Genomic DNA, 18,857 nt, shown 5'->3' on the forward strand with positions numbered 1-18,857 from the left:
CATTCAGTTTGTTTTCTGAGCACAGACTGAGAATGCAGATTTGACAGGGGCGATGGGGGGTTAAGAGGAGTCAGGCATGGGCGGAGAGGAGCAGAAGGGCCTTAAAAGGAGGTGGAGGAAACAGGACATTCTAAGTGTGCACAGCAAAGACTACTGGGAAGTAGCCTGATAGCAGTGTAGAGGAAGAGATACAGAGCAGGCAGAAAACTGAGCAGGACTACTGTAAAACCACATGAAAAGTGTCGGGGGGAACATAGGTAGGGACCTTTAACTGTTTGGAAGTTTTAGTTTTTTAATAATGCTACTCAAAGTTTCCCTTTAAGGACTGATAGGTATAGAGGAAAGTGTTAAAGTATAAATGAGCTGGATTTGGAGGCTATGGGGGAGATTTATCAAACATGGTGTAAAGTGAAACTGGCTCAGTCGCCCCTAGCAACCAATCAGATTCCTCCTTTCATTCCTCACAGACACTTTGAAAAATGAAAGGTGGAATCTGATTGGTTGCTAGGGGCAACTGAGCGAGTTTCACTTTACACCAGTTTGATAAATCTTCTCCTATATTTATTGAGATACACAGAATCCAAGTGCTTCAAAATTGCAAAATAAGCACAGAACACATATAATATCATTCTACTTAGCTTTGTGTAGGGATAGTCAACATTTTTTTTCCAAAATACTTAACAGGAAAATGTGGGAGATGTATGGGAGATTAAAATACTTTTTTTTTGTTGTTGGTATCAGGTTGCTTCAACGCTACGTACCAAGGATGCCGCAGGTGTCAGACAAGACTCTCTATGAAATTACTGGCAAAATGGCGAAATTTGCTGGCAAGTGTTGTGCACTTCCTGAGAACCAAAGAATGTCTTGTGCTGAAGACAAGGTATTTTTTTTTACTTCTAGGCTTACTTCCTGAATCTAAGATCTGAAGTTCTGTTCATGTTCTGTGCAGTCATGAATCAGGTGCCTGCAGGAAAAAGAAATGAAGAGAAAATTATACTATCCTAAAACAACATAGTACAGGCGATTTTAAGAAACTTTGTAATTGGGTTTATTAGCTGAAAAATGCTTTTTTATCATGAAAAAGCAGTTTGAAGCTCTCCCCCCTGTCTTCATGGTTTTCTATGGAGAGGGTAGGGGTGGAGGGAGATGAGGCACCAAAACAGGACAACAAAGAGTTAATTTAGAGCTACATCACCGGGCTATCTCCTCTGACAGTCAGCACTGACCTCTCTGACCTCTGAATAATGCTTTCATACAGCTCCCGTTGTTTAATCCTTTGTTCTCTGCTCTCTGCTACTGACTAATCTCCCTCCTCCCCCCTCCCCTCTCCATAGGTTACACAGGGCTCGACTGATGTAATAGAGTTGAGAATTCCTGATAATGAGCAGTGAATAAGAGAGAGGAGGGGGGAGGGGCAAAGTCTTTTTGAATGCAGATAATGGTATATTTGCCTAATAAACACAATTACAAAGTTTTTTTAAAATCGCCTGTACTATTGATTTCTGCAGAAAAACTTTAAACCCTAGAAATTACCTAGATATTGTAAAATGGTCTTAGAAAGTCAATGCAAAAACAATCAGCTCACCATCTTAGCTAAAATCCTAGGTGCCTCCTCCACATCTGCACACACATAATGTATAGAATTAGAATGATGCAAACTCCAGCACATTCACCCTCATGAAAAGAGATGCATGTTTTATTAAAACCTGGCTGTATTACACCTTAGTTTTTACTTGGCTAATATGACTACCACAGAGATCCATAAGGTCCTCTGACAGATATTCTCTGTTAGGCTGGGTTCACATTCCATTTTTGCGGTCCATTTAATGGATCCATTTTTAAATGTTTTAACGCAGAGAATAGAGATGAGCGGACCGGGTTCGGGCTCGAGTCGATCCGAACCCGAACATTCGGTATTTGATTATCTGGGGCTGCTGAACTTGGATAAAGCTCTAAGGTTGTCTGGAAAACATGGATACAGCCAATGACTATATCCATGTTTTCCACATAGCCTTAGGGCTTTATCCAAGTTCAGCAGCCACCGCTAATCAAATGCCGAACGATCAGGTTCCGATGGACTCAAGCATGCCCCAGGTTCGCTCATCTCTAGTAGAAAAACACATGGCAAAAAAACGGATCTGTTTAGATTTTTTCTATAAGATGGATATGTTAAACGGACAACAAAAACTCAGTGTGAACCTAGTCTTAGAAGCACTGGCCTATGGAATGAACTTGACTATACATTTAGTTCCCACAGGGACTTTTATAGCAGCTCATGGAGGCCTTAGGGTACTATACATTCTACTTGAGCTTCTATAAAGCCCTTGAACTCAACTGTATGTATGAGTCCTAGGATTAGGCGTTTCCAGGTGTCTTTTTATATAATTTTATATCAAGCACTGGTATCTGTATAATGTTTAGTCATTTAGTCACAGATCCAGGCCTGCTGTTGAAAAAAAGCTCTAATGAGAAATAATTTAGCTAATCCCAAAGTACAAAATTCCAGAAACATCTCTCCTACACTGGGGCAGAATTTACTACAAGCTGGCGGAAATTGTAGCGGAAATCCATGCCAGCTCTGAGCTGACATAGACTTTTGAGGCAGCCTCAGATGTGCCAACCAAAAAATCTGGGGCGGTACTTTACTTTAGTTCAGGGATGGGGAACCTTCGGCCCTCCAGCTGTTGCAAAACTACAATTCCCCACATGTCTGGACAGCCAAAGCATAAGCTTTACAGGCATGATGGGAATTGTAGCTTTCCAACAGCTGGAGGGCCGAAGGTTCCCTATCTCTGTTTTAGTTGCTCAACTACTGCATAAGGTTATAAGCCTTGGTAAATTTACCCCTTTAGGCTATGTTCACACAACGGTTTTTCATCTCCGTTTAAAATGACGTAAGTCATTTTGAGTCTAAAATAACGGACGTTATTTAGCTGCCTCCCCTTAGTGCACTGATGGGTGTTTGCACATTATTCTAGTTTGGTTACTAATCGGCCGTTGGATGGGGCTTAATTGAAAAGTCCATTGAACTTAATAGCAAAAACGGAGACAAAACAGTGACAAAATAAAAACTGTGTGTAAACTACAAATAAAAAACGTACGCCGTTTGCCAAACCCGTCCGAAAATTGTTCATGTTCATTATTTTGACGTCCGAGCAAAAACATCCGTTTTTCAATGCATTGTGTGCATAGGACGTCCGTCTTCCCATTGACTCCAATGCAATGGCATTGCAGTCAGTTAAATCTCGGCAAAAACGGACGTTATTTTAAATATGAAAATCGTCCGCCTTTTTTAATATTTTTGACGTTGTGTGAACATAGCCTTAGAGAGTTGTGCATTGATAAATTCCGAATTATATGGAATAAAGAGAACACAATTTATTAGATACAGATTACATCCTTTTTTACGCTCATTAAAGGGGTTCTCCAGCAAAAATCTTTTTTCTTTCAAATCAACTGGTTTCAGAAAGTCATACAGATTTGTAATTTACTTCTACTTAAAAATATCAAGTCTTCCAGTACCTTTCAGCTACTGTATGTCCTGCAGGAAGTGGTGTATTGTTTCCAGTGTGACACAGTGCTCTCTGCTGCCACCTGTCCAGAGCAGGAAAGGTTTTCTATGAGGATTTGCCACTGCTCTGGACTGTTCCTGTCTCGGACAGAGGTGGCAGCAGAGAGTACTGTGTCAGACAGGAAAGAATACACCACTTCCTGCAGGACAAACAGTAGCTGATAAGTACTAGAAGACTTGAGATTTTTAAGTAGAAGTAAATTACAAATCTATATAACTTTCTGAAACCAGTTGCCGCCTACGGGTGTTCAGAGCGGGGCCGCGCCGCATGTAGCCCGGGACCGCAGCTATTAGCAGGCACGGTCTGATCACCGTGCCCGCTAATTAAGTAATCGGATGCAGCTGTCAAAGTTGACAGCTGCATCTGATTACTTGTATGCAGCCATTCCTGGTGTCTAGTGGGGTAGATCACCTCACACAGCCCCATAGACCAAAGGATAAAAGCGCTATAAGTCTGGGAACGGAGCGATTTTAAGCAACATATATTTGTTAACAATGGTTTGAATTTTTTACAAGCCATCAAATAAAATAAAAGTTTTACATGTTACATATCATTATAATCGTAACGACTTGAGGAACATATATAACAAGTCAGTTTTACCCCAGGGCGAGCGGCGTAAAAACGAAAAAAAAAAACAAATAAAAGAAATGCGTTTTTTGTTTTTTTTCAATTTCACCACACATTGAATTTTTTTCTGGTTTCGCAGTGTACTTTATGAAAAAAATTCAGCCTGTCTTTGCGAAGTCCAATTAGTGGCGCAAAAAATAAGGGCTCATGTGGGTTTCTAGGTGAAAAAATGCAACTGCTATGGCCTTTTAAGCACAAGGAGGAAAACCCGAAAACGCAAAAATTTAAATTGTCCCGGTCCAATAAGGGTTAAAGTTGTTTGAGAATTAAGATATATATATATATATGATATAATATAATATAATTCTTTTGTATTTCCAGCTGGATTTATTGTTAGGAGAAATGTGTGCAAAACAAGATAAAACATTCATAAATGACCAAGTGCGTCACTGCTGTAATGACAATTATTCGGAAAGAAGACCGTGCTTCGCAAAACTTGGAGTTGACCCATCATACAAAGCACCAGCATTTGATGAAGGTGCCTTTCAGGTTGGGGCTGAGATCTGTGAAGGTACAGAAGATCAGCAGAAAGAAAAAAGACTTGCGTAAGTTCTGAAAAAAAAATTGAATGACGGTTCAATCCAACATCCTTATTGTATTGGTTCCCAGGTATAGGTGACTAACATATCATCTCATTATGGAGAAACTCTGCATTTTATATATCCCATTATAGCACGAAATGATTTCTAGGTGTAGAAAAGTTTGGGTGCCAAATATGGTGCAGCTGTAAAGAAGTAACCCATAGCTCTACAGCCATGAGTAATAGAGTAAATAGGAAATAAGCTGTAATTCTTTTAGTTAGTTCTTGTTGCCTTTATAAGAAACATTGCAGATTGGTGGAAGAAAAAGACCACCTGGCCTCTCTAGTCTACCCTAATATTATTTCCTTATTATGTATCCCTGGCAGGTTTAAAATCAGTTCAGGTTTACCTATCACATCTGCTGGAAGTTTGTTCCAAGTATCTACTACACTTTCAGTAAAAGAATATTGTTGCTCCTGATCTTTCCCCTGAATAACCTCAGAATATGTCCCCTTGCTCTCAATTTCTTATTAAAACAATTTCCTCCTGAACCATATTTAGTCCTTTAACATGTTTAAAGGTTTCGATCATGTCCCTTCTTCACCTTCTTTCCTCCAGACTACACAGATATAGATCCCTAACCCCTTCCCGCACGAGGTGCGGTCCCGGGTGTGACATGTAGCCCGGGGCCGCGGCTATTAACGGGCACGGCGATCGCTATAAAGTTGACAGCTGCCTCTGAATACTGTATTTCAGCCTTCCCTGGTGGTCTAGTGGGGAGATTGCCCCCGTCCGCAAACCCCCCCCCCCCCCCGCGACGCTGTCACGGAGGAGCGATCCCCGTGTCTGGTGCCGGTCGGGGTCTGTGCCGTAATGGAGCTAATTTATAAATGTTATAAAATGGGAAAAGGGGGGTGATTCAAACTTTTATTAAGGGAGGGGATTATTTATTAATAAAACAACTTTTTTTTTTACACATATACTAGAATGGGGTTTGGGTTATTCCCCCTGGGGGACTTCTAGTATATACACACTGATCTCTCATTGAGATCTATGCTGTATAGTTATACAGCATAGATCGATGAGATCAGTGTTTTATTGCTGCAGCCAAAAGCAATAGAACACTGATCTCATCGATCTATGCTGTATAACTATACAGCATAGATCTCAATGAGAGATCAGTGTGTATATACTAGAAGTCCCCCAGGGGGAATAACCCAAACCCCATTCTAGTATATGTGTAAAAAAAAAAAAAAAGTTGTTTTATTAATAAATAATCCCCTCCCCTAATAAAAGTTTGAATCACCCCCCTTTTCCCATTTTATAACAAAAAATTAATAAATAAATAAACAAACAAACATGTTTGTTATCGCCGCGTGCGTAGTCGCCTGAACTATAAATTTATTTAATTCCTGATCGCTCATGGTAAACGGCGTAAGCGCAAAAAAATCCCAAAGTGCAACATTTTTGGTCTCATCAAATCCAGAAAAATTGTAATAATAAGCGATCAAAAAGACGTATATGCGCAATCAAGGTACCAATAGAAAGAACACATCATGGCGCAAAAATGACACCTCACACAGCCCCATAGACCAAAGGATAAAATCGTTATAAGTGTGGGAATGGAGCGATTTTAAGGAACATATATTTGTTAACAATGGTTTGAATTTTTTACAGGTCATCAGATACAATAAAATACATGTTACATATCGTTGTAATCGTATCGACTTGAGGAACATATATAACATATCAGTTTTTCCATAGGACACACAGCGTAAAAACTAAGCCAATCCAAAAAAAAATTATTGCGTTTTCTTTTTCAATTTCACCGCGCATAGAATTTTTTTCTTTCACAGCATATTTTATGCAAAAATTAAGCCTGCAATTTCAAAGTACAATTAGTCACGCAAAAAATAAGGTCTCATGTGGGTCTGTAGGTGTAAAAATACAACTGCTATGGCCTTCTAAGCACAAGGAGGAAATAATGAAAACACAAAAACGAAAATTACTCGGTCCAGAAGGGGTTAAGTCTTTCTTGATATGTTTTACGCTTTAGCCCGTCCACCATTTTTGTAGCCCGTCTTTTATTTTATTTTATCAATATAGCTTTTCAAAGCATTTTAATATGTTAAAATCGGTTATGTTAATATGTTAAAGGTTATGATAAGGTTAAGGAGGATATATATTTCTAATATCTTTATGTAGTTGAGGTCTCCAGAACTGGACACAGTATTCCAGATGTGATGTCACTAGAGCTCTATACAGCACACAATTTCTCTCTTCCTACTGGTTATATCCAGGGCCGTATTAACAGCTGCTGCTGCCCTAGGCACTAAACCTGAAGACGCCCCATCTTGGGGTGCGTGGTTTCAGAATCGCGATTTTCATGGTTTTTAACTACTTAAAACATAAATACATTTTCACATTGAATCAATGATTAGAGCCGTCTGCATATTGTCTGAAGGAATTTTCACCACAGGATTGGTAGGTAATAGCTCCAGGCGGCACATTTACCAAACACCAGACCTAAATAATTCCACCATACCCCCCCTCGAAAAGACACCAGATTTACTGACAAGTCTGAACAGGAGTTAAGAGATTAAATAATATAAAAACAAAAATAAAGTTGTTTCCTTCCCCCTGCTCCCTGGTGCTGCTGCCCTAGGCACCGGACCACGGGTGCCTAGTGGTAAATACGGCCCTGGTTATACCTCTAGCTATACAGCCCAGCATATGATTTGCTTTCCCTACTACCTGGTTGCACTGGTGACTCATTTAAGGCTGTCAGAAATCACTACCCCTAAATCCTTCTCTTCTTAAGTCTTCACTAACACAACTGCCAATACAATAATTAGATAGAGGATTTCTTTTCCCCAGGTCCTTTCCTTTGTTTGACTAGTTTCTAGGAAAACTAAATCATTTTGTATAGTACTGACACCTCCAGGAATATCAACCCTATTGCACACACTGAACAATAACCATTAGTAATAACCCTCTGATATCTATTTTTAAGCCAAGCACAAATCTACTGAGCCAAGTGATTAAAATGGTATTCCTATCTGATCTTGTAAAGAAAAAGAAACTGATCGCTGCCAGGACCCCCAGTGATCCAGAGAACAGGGATGCAATCACCCCACAATGAATAGTGTATTCAGCACAGTCCAGAAGCTTGGGACCCTATTGATCAGCTTGTTGCTCCCTATTCTATGGATAGGGAATAACATGCTCAGATGGGAGTACCCCTTTAAGCCCTATTTTCAGTAACTTCTCTATCAGCTCTATAAGGGAACTATATAAAAGGCTTTGCTGAAGTCTAGATAGGCAATATCCACGGCCCCACCTTCGTCCAGCTTCTATGTTATGCTCTTAGTAAAGACAATCTGGTTTGGGTCCATCAAATTGTTGATTTTTAGTTGACCGATTATCTTTTTTAGAAGAGTTCTCATCACTGCAGATGTCAAGCTAACTGGCCTGTAGTTTATTAATGTTATCTTTATAATTACAGATTACTCACTCATGTCCTAAAAACAAAGCCTGACATCTCAACGGATAAAATGAAGGGAACCATTGGCGAATTCTCAACAGTAAGGGAGAAATGCTGTGCCGCAGCAGATCGTCAACTTTGCTTTAATACAGAGGTAAGTCACTTATGCTGTTTGCTTATTTTTTATGCAACTATTTCTTTTAGATTTAAAGTGAGTAACCTGTGTGAAACAAATCCTTTACAGATAAATTTCTCTTAAAGTTTAGAAAACTATATTTAAAGTGCCACTCTTCTCTGTTGACTCATTGACTTATTCAGCTGAATTCGATAGGTCGGCTTAAAGAGGTACTCCAGAGATTTTTTTTTCTTTCAAATCAACTGGTGTTAGAAATTTATATAGATTTGTAATTTTTTTTTTTATTTGAAAATATCGAGCTTTCCAGTACTTATGAATAGCTGTATGCCCTGCAGAAAGTGATGTATTTTTTCAAGTCTGAGACAGTGCTCTCTGCTGACACCTCTGTCCATGACAGGAACTGTCCAGAGCAGGAAAGATTTTCTATGGGGATTTACTACATCTCTGGACAGTTCCTGTCACATACAGAGGTGGCAGCAGAGCAAAGTGTCAGACTTAAAAAATAAATTCCCATGTCTGACTGGAAAGAATACACCACTTCCTGTAGGACATAAAGCAGGTGATAAGTACTGGAAGGCTTGAGGTTTTTTTTTAATAGAAGAACTAATTTACAAATCTGACACCAGTTAATTTAAAAACATTCTGTCTCTGGAGTACCCCTTTAATAAGGACAAAGCTCTGATCAGTGACTGTACTTTTGCTGTATTAGTATAAACTGCAAGGGTATGAGGTAGTGTGAAACACACCTCAAGTCTCATTAGTGCCCCAGACTACTACTCTGTTTATCCCCCATACTTTAGTCTGGGTTCCCACTTAGTATTTGGTTAGTATTTTAAAACTAGGAGTAGAAGTGACACAGAGAAAAGCTAGAATGGAAAGATTTGCATCTTTTTCTGTGTCTATGACCAACTCCTTGAATTGGCTAAAAATACTGATCAACAGACTACTTGTGAACCCAACCTCATGTTGCTTAAAGTGTCACTGTCAGTATAACTTTTAAACTTTAAATCAACAGTACATGTAATATAAAGCATATTTGCAAATTACATTGATTATTTTATTCTTAGTTATCATGCTGTTAAACAAAGCTATACTTACTTGTATCCAGGTCCAGTCTCCTGAAGGCAGATTTTAAGTCTTGTGCTGGTTGAAAAAAGAGACTAAACACAGGAATTCTGTACAGTACAGAGAGTCACGGCTCACTCTGTCCATCAATTAAATGATTGATGCCTTCCTTGTTCACAGATGACCGGGACTTCCTGTATTTAGTCTCTTCTTTATCAAAGAGTCAGTAAACAGGAAGTACCGTGTTTCCCTTGATAACTAAATAAAAAATAATGAATGTAAATTGCAAACTTGCTTTATATCACATCTACTGTTGATTTAGATTTTGAAAGTTATAACGACAGGGACACTTTAAAGAAGGGTTGTGTTTTATTGGAACATGTATGCATGTCTCTTAGAGTCTTAGCTGATTGGTTCATTTTATTTCCCCTTTTTCATCCCCAGAGACCAACTTTGCTTCTGCATTTGAAAGAAGCGCTAGCACACTAACATACAAAAGGTAAATATGTCATATCTGACTGTGTTCTCCAGCTAAGGAAATTATAGGCCAATAGGATTAATTTACTTGTATAGGCAATGCAGCTGTGTACTTTTTGCATAACAATGCTAAATTTCTTAAGGGTGCATTCACACGTACAGAATCTGCAGCAGATATGATAGCACAGATTCGAAATTGCACATTCAAAGCAAATCTGGGCCATTAAATCTGCTGCGGATCTGCTGCAGATCCTGTATGTATGAACGCACCCTAAGGCTATGTTCACACTGCGTAAGTTCCGCAGAATTCACGGCCGTTGTTACAAGCTAAAGGAATCCCGGCCGGAGTGTATACACATAGTATACACTGCGGCCGGGATCCCTAGCGACGCTGTAGAAAACTGACATGTTAGTTCAAAACCCTGTAGGTAAGATGGGATGTGAAGGGGGGATCCTTCACATCCCATCTTACCTACAGTATGGCTACATTGGCCTGAGGAAGGTCGGACGCACGACCGAAACGTCGCCAGTAGCATTACCTTTTTGCAATTGTCCCTTGCATCTTGATCTGGTCGGATTGTGACACTTTTCATTTGAATAAATATTTCTTCACGCGCAACAATTTTTTGGAAGTGCAGTGTTTTTGTCTATATGCATTACGGGATTGAGGAATCCTTTTACACTGGCACCCAATACTACTAAATTATAAAAGGGAGTGTGGTCTGTTGCTGCTGTAAAAAAGATCATCTGCACTAGCGGCCGGGATGATCTTTTCTAAGACCATTCGTTCCGTGACCTGGTCATGGAATGGCCGGTCTCATACTACGTGTGAACATATCCTAAAGGAGTTATCCAGTGAAAATCTTTAAAATCTTTCTTGAAAAACAACTGGTTTCAGAAAGTTATATAGATTTATAATTTACGTCTATGTAAAAATCTCAAGTCCTCCCATACTTATCAGCTGCTGTATGTCCTGCAGGAAATGTTGTAGTCTCTGCAGACATCTCTGTACAAGACAGGAACTGTCCAGAGCAATAATATATTCCCATAAAACCTCTATATATCTTTCTGAAACCAGTTTATTTGAAAGAAAAAGTTTTCCACCGGACAACCCCTTTAACATCTAACCAAGTCTAAGTTTGCTGGTTGCTTATTTGTCTTATTTCACTATAGTAAAATCTATCTTTTAATTCTTTCTACAGACTGCAGCCTCACTGAGGAGGAAGACCAAAAACTTGTAATGTTTGATCATTGATACAAGTTTCGGAAGACTCAAGTAAAATGTATACTGAGCTATTATACAACGTGAAATAAAGCTCGTGTGACTTAATGCAGTCTCTTGTTCTCTCTGTTATACAATTGGTACATATAAAGAAAGTGAATGGGGAATTTTACATGTTACTCCTACAGTGGCTAAATAATACCACCATACTGTTACTAAATAAAAACCACTATACAATCACCAATGTTGACAAACAATAATATCAATATACAAGGGACAAATAATTCTGCCTCACCATGACCACTACTATTACCCCCACATAGTCACTGTATAATACCATCATACCGATACAACATAAAAACCATTGTACACAGACACTGCCCATTTAGTGGTGATCCCAGCTCTATACAAGCTTTCAGACAGAATAAGAGATTACACTGCAGTGACATCCAGTGATTCACAGGGGGCATCTTCTTGGAATCATTCTGTTTCCTTTTCTTCTCTGTCTGGCTCAGCCCACCATGAGGATATCTTCCAACCATGGGTTGTCTCCACAGAATCTTTAAGACAAATATCTTTGGCTTTGCATTTTTAGCACATTTCCCACCCTTTCCCAACCTCCTGTGTCCCAAATATTGCTTCCTCTGGTGCCCCGCATTGTAAGAGTAAGTAGATAAGAGGGTTGGGGGAGGGGTTGAGGTATGGGTGGGTAGGTCTCTAGTGGGTAGGTCATTTCTCTCATTAGGTAGAAGCCCTATAAAGAAGCTAATCCCCCCATTAGGTTGAAGCCCTTTCTCAATTAGGTAAATGCCCCTATTAGCTAGATCACCCTTGCCCAATTAGGTAGATACCCCCAGACTCCATTTGGCAGCAGGTTTTCCCACTACCTTAGCATCTTTCTTGCAGTCCATAATCAGGGAGACTAATTTGTTGCCAAGACCCCCTTAACTGATTTGTTTGCTGTCTCCCTGGTGCCAGGATGTGGTAGAAAGTGTGGACAAATTACTTGGGGGGCTGGGGATGACCCAGCTGTCGTGGTCCATGAAAATGCTACCTAAGCTGTTGGCATTATGTTATAGAGCAGAAGGAGCTGAACGGATTGATTTATATCTTTATGGGGAAAATTCATTATAACTTAATTTATTGATTGAAATGTTTCCATGCTAAAGAGTCCAGTCCCATGACACCGCCCACTGGACTCCTTAACACAGAGTGGGCAGGGATTTTAATGAACATGTTACATGTTATACAGAATCTTTTCCCACAAAGATATATATCAATCTGCTCAGTTCTTCCTGCTCTGTAACATGATAGTGATAGAATAGATGACATTGTCTTGGTGACAGGTTCCTTTAAATCCATGTATCCATGTCCATCCTAGGATCAAAGTTCACTCAGTCCATGTATATCAGTTCCACCTAGGATGGAAGCAGCTCAGTCTGTGTATCTCAGGCCACGTATCTTAGTCAATCCTAGGATTGACGTCCACTCAGTCCATGTGTCTCAGTGGGTGACTGGTTAGGGTGATCGGGGTTGTGGGTCCCAGCTAGGGGCTCCTATACAGTAAGTGGCTGAGTGTCTGCAGCTTTTTCCCGCCCTTTAATCAGCAGCAAATCCCCATAGAAAACCTCTCCTGTTCTGGACATTTCCTGTCTTGTACAGAAATGTTAGCAGAGAGCACTGTGTCAAATTGGAAAGAAAACAACATTTCCTGTAGGGCATACATCAGCTGATAAGTACTGGAAGACTTGAGATTTTTAAATAGAAGTAAATTACAAATCTATATAACTTTCTGAAATCAGTTGATTTTTTTTTTTTTTTTTTTTTGCTGGACAGAAGAGATCTTACTGTTTTTGGAGGGTTTAATGATAGTCCTCTCCTCCTCCTTTATGATGAAACAAAATATGTTAAAGAGGTTATCCAGTGCTACAAAAACATGGCCACTTTTCCCTCTCTCTTGTCTCCAGTTCAGGTGCGGTTTGCAATTAAGCTCCATTTACTTCAATGGAACTGAGTTTGAAACCCCACCCAATCTGGAGAGAAGAGAGGGGGAGAAAAGTGGCCATGTTTTTGTAGCGCTGGATAACCACTTTAAACATTTTGTGTATATATATGATCATTTTATACCAGAGTGTTGGGTGAAGTATATTTAGTGACATGTGTTACCTATAGTTCCCTTATTTCTGAAGGTGAAGTCAATACATAGTTCACTAATTTCACTGTATAATGCATAGACAATTTGTAATTGGGATATCTGCGGCTGCGGACGTGCAGACCACTCACATTATGTCGCCGACGCCATTTTGGCGTAGTCCTATATTCAATTGAGGTGACACCTGCATGGGGATTCCATTTATATTGTGGGCACAGTTGTGAATCCAAGTTGCACATGCGCTGATCTCTATTAGCGATGTGTGTCTGCGCTCCTATGAGAGAGTATATATGCCTGGGCTGCACATGCACAGAAAGCTTGCTACACAACACAGCACTATAGCACTTTTTGTATTGGTATTCACCATGCCTCTATATTGACTTTACATGCTTTGGTTATTAGGGGGACATTTAGAGTGAGTACATATTGGTATTGTGGGTCCTTGGGATTCTATGTATCAGGTAGATTCCTTTGTTGGGAATTTTTAAAAGGATTTGTGCTCTTTCTCATGTTTTTGTGGATGTAACAATAAAGACTTGTATTCTTTCCACCTCTGTCCATGTCCAGAAGTGTCCAGAGCAGCAGCAAATCTCCATAGAAATTATTTCCTGCTCAGAACAGTTCCTGACATGGACAGAGGTGGCAGCAGAGAGCACTGTGTCATACTGGAAAGAATACATCACTTCCTACAGGATGTACAGCACCTTCTGTTAGTGTTATACTGGGCGTTGTCCATGGTGGCCTGTATTCTTTCTATAGAACAGTTTTAACTATTAATGGTATGCAATAAATAGTGTGACAAAGTTAAAAACCGATGTACATAGTCACCAATATACATTATTGAAGTGTTTAGCAGTACATGATAGGCAGGGTGTACACTTTATTAGATGACAGGAATTTCAGGTATAATTTTGTTTCTACACCAAGGACACTAGAGGTCAGTATAATACCTCATGAAACATTACAATATTCAGTTGTGTATACATACACTATATATACAGAAGATAGTGGTTCAGAGAGATAGGGGAAGATTTATCAAACATGATGTAAAGTGAAACTGGCTCAGTTGCCCCTAGCAACCAATCAGATTCCACCTTTCATTTTCCAAAGAGTCTGTGAGGAACGAAAGGTGGAATCTGATTGGTTGCTAGGGGCAACTGAGCCAGTTTCACTTTACACCATGTTTGATAAATCTTTCCCATAGTCTCTATCTATCTAATAGCAATGGTAGAATGCCAGGATAGGAGGAGAGAGGGATTCACTGTTCTTAGTGGTCATAAACCAAGTCAGTCAAGTCCTGCAGAAAGGCACTGACGCTTGCCAGCGTGAAGCGTGGGAGTCACAGCAGGCGGACCCCACTGATCAGCTTGGTCTCCCCTATTCTATGCATAGAGGATATCAAGTTTAGATGGGAATACCCATAATAAAATGAAAGCTAGCAAAAGAGCAGGGTTGCCTAAGCTCTTATTTCAGGTGCATCGAGAAGGCCTGTGGGCTCTAAAGTGGAACCATCAGCAGGTTTAACAAATCTAAACTGCTGATAGCCCCTTATAGCACCCGGAATGCTGAGGAGGAAGGTATGTGTGTGTGTTACCTTCCTCCTCGGCACCGATCCCATGCTGTTAGTTGGAGTAATCTTCGCTCCAGTGCAGTTAAAAGTACTGTCGCATTACATAATGATAATCAATGGAGCGGGAGGGCTGGATGATGTGGCAGTGCTCCTAACAGTGCACCGGAGCAAAGATTACTCTGACTAACTAACTCTGATTACTCTGACTAACAGCGGGGCCAGCGCCAAGGAGAAAGGTAACACACATACCTTCCTCTTCAGTGTCCCCAGGGCTATAAGGCACTATCAGCAGGTTAGATTCGTCTAGCCTGCTGATAGTTTCCCTTTAAATTGTTTGTCCAGTAATTAATCAAACACATTTGAAAAATATTTGCACAATAACTTTTTATTATGGGGGGAGGGGAGGGATTTACTAACCTTTACTAACCAACCTGTAGGGTAGCTTCACACACACACCGTATCGCAGGGTATTTTCTGCTGCAATACGCAGCAGATACGCAGCAGATTAGATCTAAATAGCTGAACACAGCATCAAATCTGCACCATCAAATCTGCTGGGTATCTGCTGCATACAGTATATGGTGTGTGTGTTTGTACCCTTAGGGTGTTATTACACGGACCGATAGGGACCCGATAACAACTGTAAACGAGCACCGATCTGCTAGATCGGAGCTCAGTTACTGGGCCTATTACACAGCCCAATAATCATTTAACAAGGGCTGCAAGGTTACTGATGTCCTTGCAGCCCTTGCTCAAACTATATACATTACCTATCCACGCTCCAGGGCTGCTCCTGCGCTCTGCTTCTCCCCCGGTCCCGTGCGCTCTACCTTCAGAGCGGCCTGTCAGCTGACAGGCCGCTCAGCCAATCACAGGCCACAGCGGTCCCGGCCTGTGGTTGGCTGAGCGGCCTGTCAGCTGACAGGCCGCTCTGAAGCTACAGCGCGGGATCTGGGGAGAAGCAGAGCGCAGGAGCAGCCCTGGAGCGTGGATAGGTAATGTATATCTTCAGTCGCCGGCCATGCACCGCTATTACACGCAGCGGTGCGCGGTCGGTGCCTGACAATTATAGGTTCTAACCTATATCAACAATCAGCCGATGATCGTTGTCATCAGCTGATCATTGTATTTATTACATGGAGCGATGATCAGCTGAATCGGGCCGATTCAGCCGATTATGGTTCGGTGTAATAGTACCCTTAGTGTCTTTCAATTATTTGATCTTTATACACATGTTGAGAACATGAAGAACTAGGACTTATGGTGTGTTTACACAGAGCGATAATTAGCCCAATCGTACGATTAACGATTTTGAAGTAACGATGTGTTTTTTTTATAACTATCAGCATTTAGACAGAACGATATATCGTTTGAAAAAAATCGCTATTGCCATCATTTTAAGATCACTTAAGCCCATCTCACACATAGGGTGAATCTGTGAAAGACTGTTTACATGAAGCGATCTGCTATTTTTTTGGGAACGACCAACGACGATTTGAGAACTTGTTGAAAGATCACAATGAACGATTTCTCATTTCTCGTTTGATCAATCGCTGTGTTTACACAAGCTGATTATTGATCAAATGCGATCGTTATTGCGAAAATTCGAACGATAATCATTCCGTGGAAACGCACCATTAGCTGCTGTCATAAGCCAGGATCACTTTACTTAAAGTGTCACTGTTTTTTTGCAGAAATCAATAGTCCAGGCAATTTTAAGAAACTTTGAAAAAGCATGAAAAAGCAGTTTGAAGCTCTCCCCCCTGTCTTCATTGTTCTCCTATGGAGAGAGCTAAATAAAAGACCAAAACAGGACAACAAAGAGTTAATCTACAAATACCTCACCCTTTATTTCCTCTGACAGTCAGCACTGACCTCTCTGAGCTCTGATTACGGCTGTCACCCAGCTCCATGCCTGTAATCCCTTTGTTCTGGCTTTCTGCTGTTGGCTAACTCCCTCCCTCCTTCCTCCTCCCCCCTCCCCTCTCTATAGGAACAGACAGAGTGTGACTCATGCAACAAGTAACAATTTCCAGATTTTTTGCAGTGGATGGAAAAGAGGAAGGAGGGGGGGACCTGGGAAAAGGCTTTCTAAATGCAGATAATGGCATATTTGGCTAATAAACCCAATTACAAAGTTTCTTAAAATCGCATGATTTCTGCAAACAATAAAAAGTAAAAATACAACAGTGACTCTTTAACCTTTTGTTCATACTGTTGTAGACTGTAATTACCAAAGACTGATTTGGTTCATTTGTGGACATCTACAGTACCTGATATACAAGGACTTTGGAAGGGATGGGTGCCAGCACTAACCAAATTTTATAGTGTTTTTCCCATTCTGTTATTTTAAGCTGAAAGTAGATATAAATAATTTATAGAATCAGTCTGCTTAATCGGTTATTCTAAAAAATCATATATATTCATCAAGTCTTCTCATTCTCTCCAGGCTTCTAAGAGGTCGGCCCCAAAGATCTGCAGCCATGAAGTTGGTGACTCTGATTTTCTTGCTTCTCTCTGAAGGTCCATCAATAAATTATTCTCCAGCACCAGCAGTTATCAGAGGATTGTCTGCTCATATGTACTACAACTCCCAGCATATCCTGAGAGCTGTAGACTGTCAGTAAATGCTGGGAGTTGTAGTGTTTACAGCTGTTGTAGTTGGAGGGTCTTTGGTCCACTGTATACTGGATGCTTTGTGGGAGGCTCAGTGTGTTAAAAAGGTCCCAGAACAGCACTTATAGGGATAGAACAAATACACACACATATATGTAATATTAACATGTTATCACCGTTACACTGATACTGGCCCAATTCTGTAAACCAAGACTAATATTACCAATAATACCGGCACATAAGAAACAAATATTATCACAACACAGAGACCATTATCATTCCAACTAAGTAGTGACTAATACCGTCATACCAGTACTAAACTCCTTTCTTAGGTCCATTTTTACCCCCCCCCCCCCCCCAGTTCCCTTGTATGGATGCGCTGGCACATCCTTGAAAAAAACGGCCACAGAAGCTGTGCTTATGCCATCCACAGCTGGTCCAGCTGTCAGTGACAACCTGGTGCCAGTTAACCCTATAGATGCTGCAGTTGGTGCGACCACAGCATCTATAGGGTGAACAGAGGAAGAATTTGCAGAGTCCCAATGGTAGCTATGATAACTGGAATCCTTCAGCGTCATAACTATGAAAGCCCTAAGGCAGAGTCTATTCAGCTATGCGGAATTCATTGCAGTGTAGAATGCTTCTGCAGTGTATTATTTATCGGATCAGACAGCCAGAAAGTCTAGTCCCCTAGGTGAAACAGTAAAATAACAAATAAAAGTAAAAAAAAAAAAAAACCACAAAAAATAAAGTAAAATAGACACATAATTCCATATTCACCAATGCAAATAATTGTAGGAAGTAAAAAAAAGTACACACATTTGGTATTGCCAAGTGCATAACGAATTTGGCAGTAAAGTTATATGATATAACCGGCATGATGGCCACAGAAAATGTAATTTTCTTTAAATGCTAATGCAAATTTACACGTACTGAGTGTGAATTCACAGCAAGCGTTGCATACATTACATTCAGCTCTTGCTCCAGATCTTGGTACAGATTCGGGCTTTGTTTACACTACGTAACTACCGTAGTGATCAGAGCCATTGTTGATCACGGCCGTGATTACTACGGTACTTACGTAGTGCTGCCGCTGAGGGAATCCTGTCCGGAGTGTATACACATAGTATACACTCCGCCCAGGAAGTCCTAGCGGCGACGCAAGAAACTGACATGTCATTTGGTGAATAGTGACCCTGTCAGTTCACACAATGGAGCGTGTGGCCGGACGCAGTGGGGAATTCTGTGCCAACATCCGAATTCAGCGGAGGTTAAGATCATCCAGCCAGTACTGCAGTACCAGCCAGGATGATCTTATCTGACACCGGCCGTTCCGTGACCCGGCCAGGTCATGGAACAGCCGGTGTCATACAAAGTGGGAACATGGCCTGCAACAGAAATAGACATGCTGTGGA

The 18,857-nt window shown here is 40.6% G+C and overlaps 1 protein-coding gene across 4 annotated transcripts in view; it reads left to right on the top strand.

The window, feature by feature from the left end:
- LOC138797738 (albumin-like) overlaps window positions 1-18,857 on the top strand; it is a 467,413-nt gene that overhangs the window by 12,477 nt on the left and 436,079 nt on the right. For 3 of the 4 annotated variants that reach the window (XM_069978324.1, XM_069978321.1, XM_069978322.1), the window contains exons 11-14: window positions 742-880; window positions 4,521-4,744; window positions 8,226-8,358; window positions 9,850-9,904. In XM_069978324.1, the coding sequence (XP_069834425.1) occupies window positions 742-880; window positions 4,521-4,744; window positions 8,226-8,358; window positions 9,850-9,894 (541 nt within the window). In that variant the 3' untranslated portion in view covers window positions 9,895-9,904. Of the gene's footprint in view, window positions 1-741; window positions 881-4,520; window positions 4,745-8,225; window positions 8,359-9,849; window positions 9,905-11,084; window positions 11,213-18,857 lie in introns of those variants that run through there. The other variant, XM_069978320.1, reaches the window with a different exon arrangement.

This window comes from Dendropsophus ebraccatus, chromosome 7, assembly GCF_027789765.1.
Source record: "Dendropsophus ebraccatus isolate aDenEbr1 chromosome 7, aDenEbr1.pat, whole genome shotgun sequence".
Taxonomy (NCBI): Eukaryota; Metazoa; Chordata; class Amphibia; order Anura; family Hylidae; genus Dendropsophus; species Dendropsophus ebraccatus.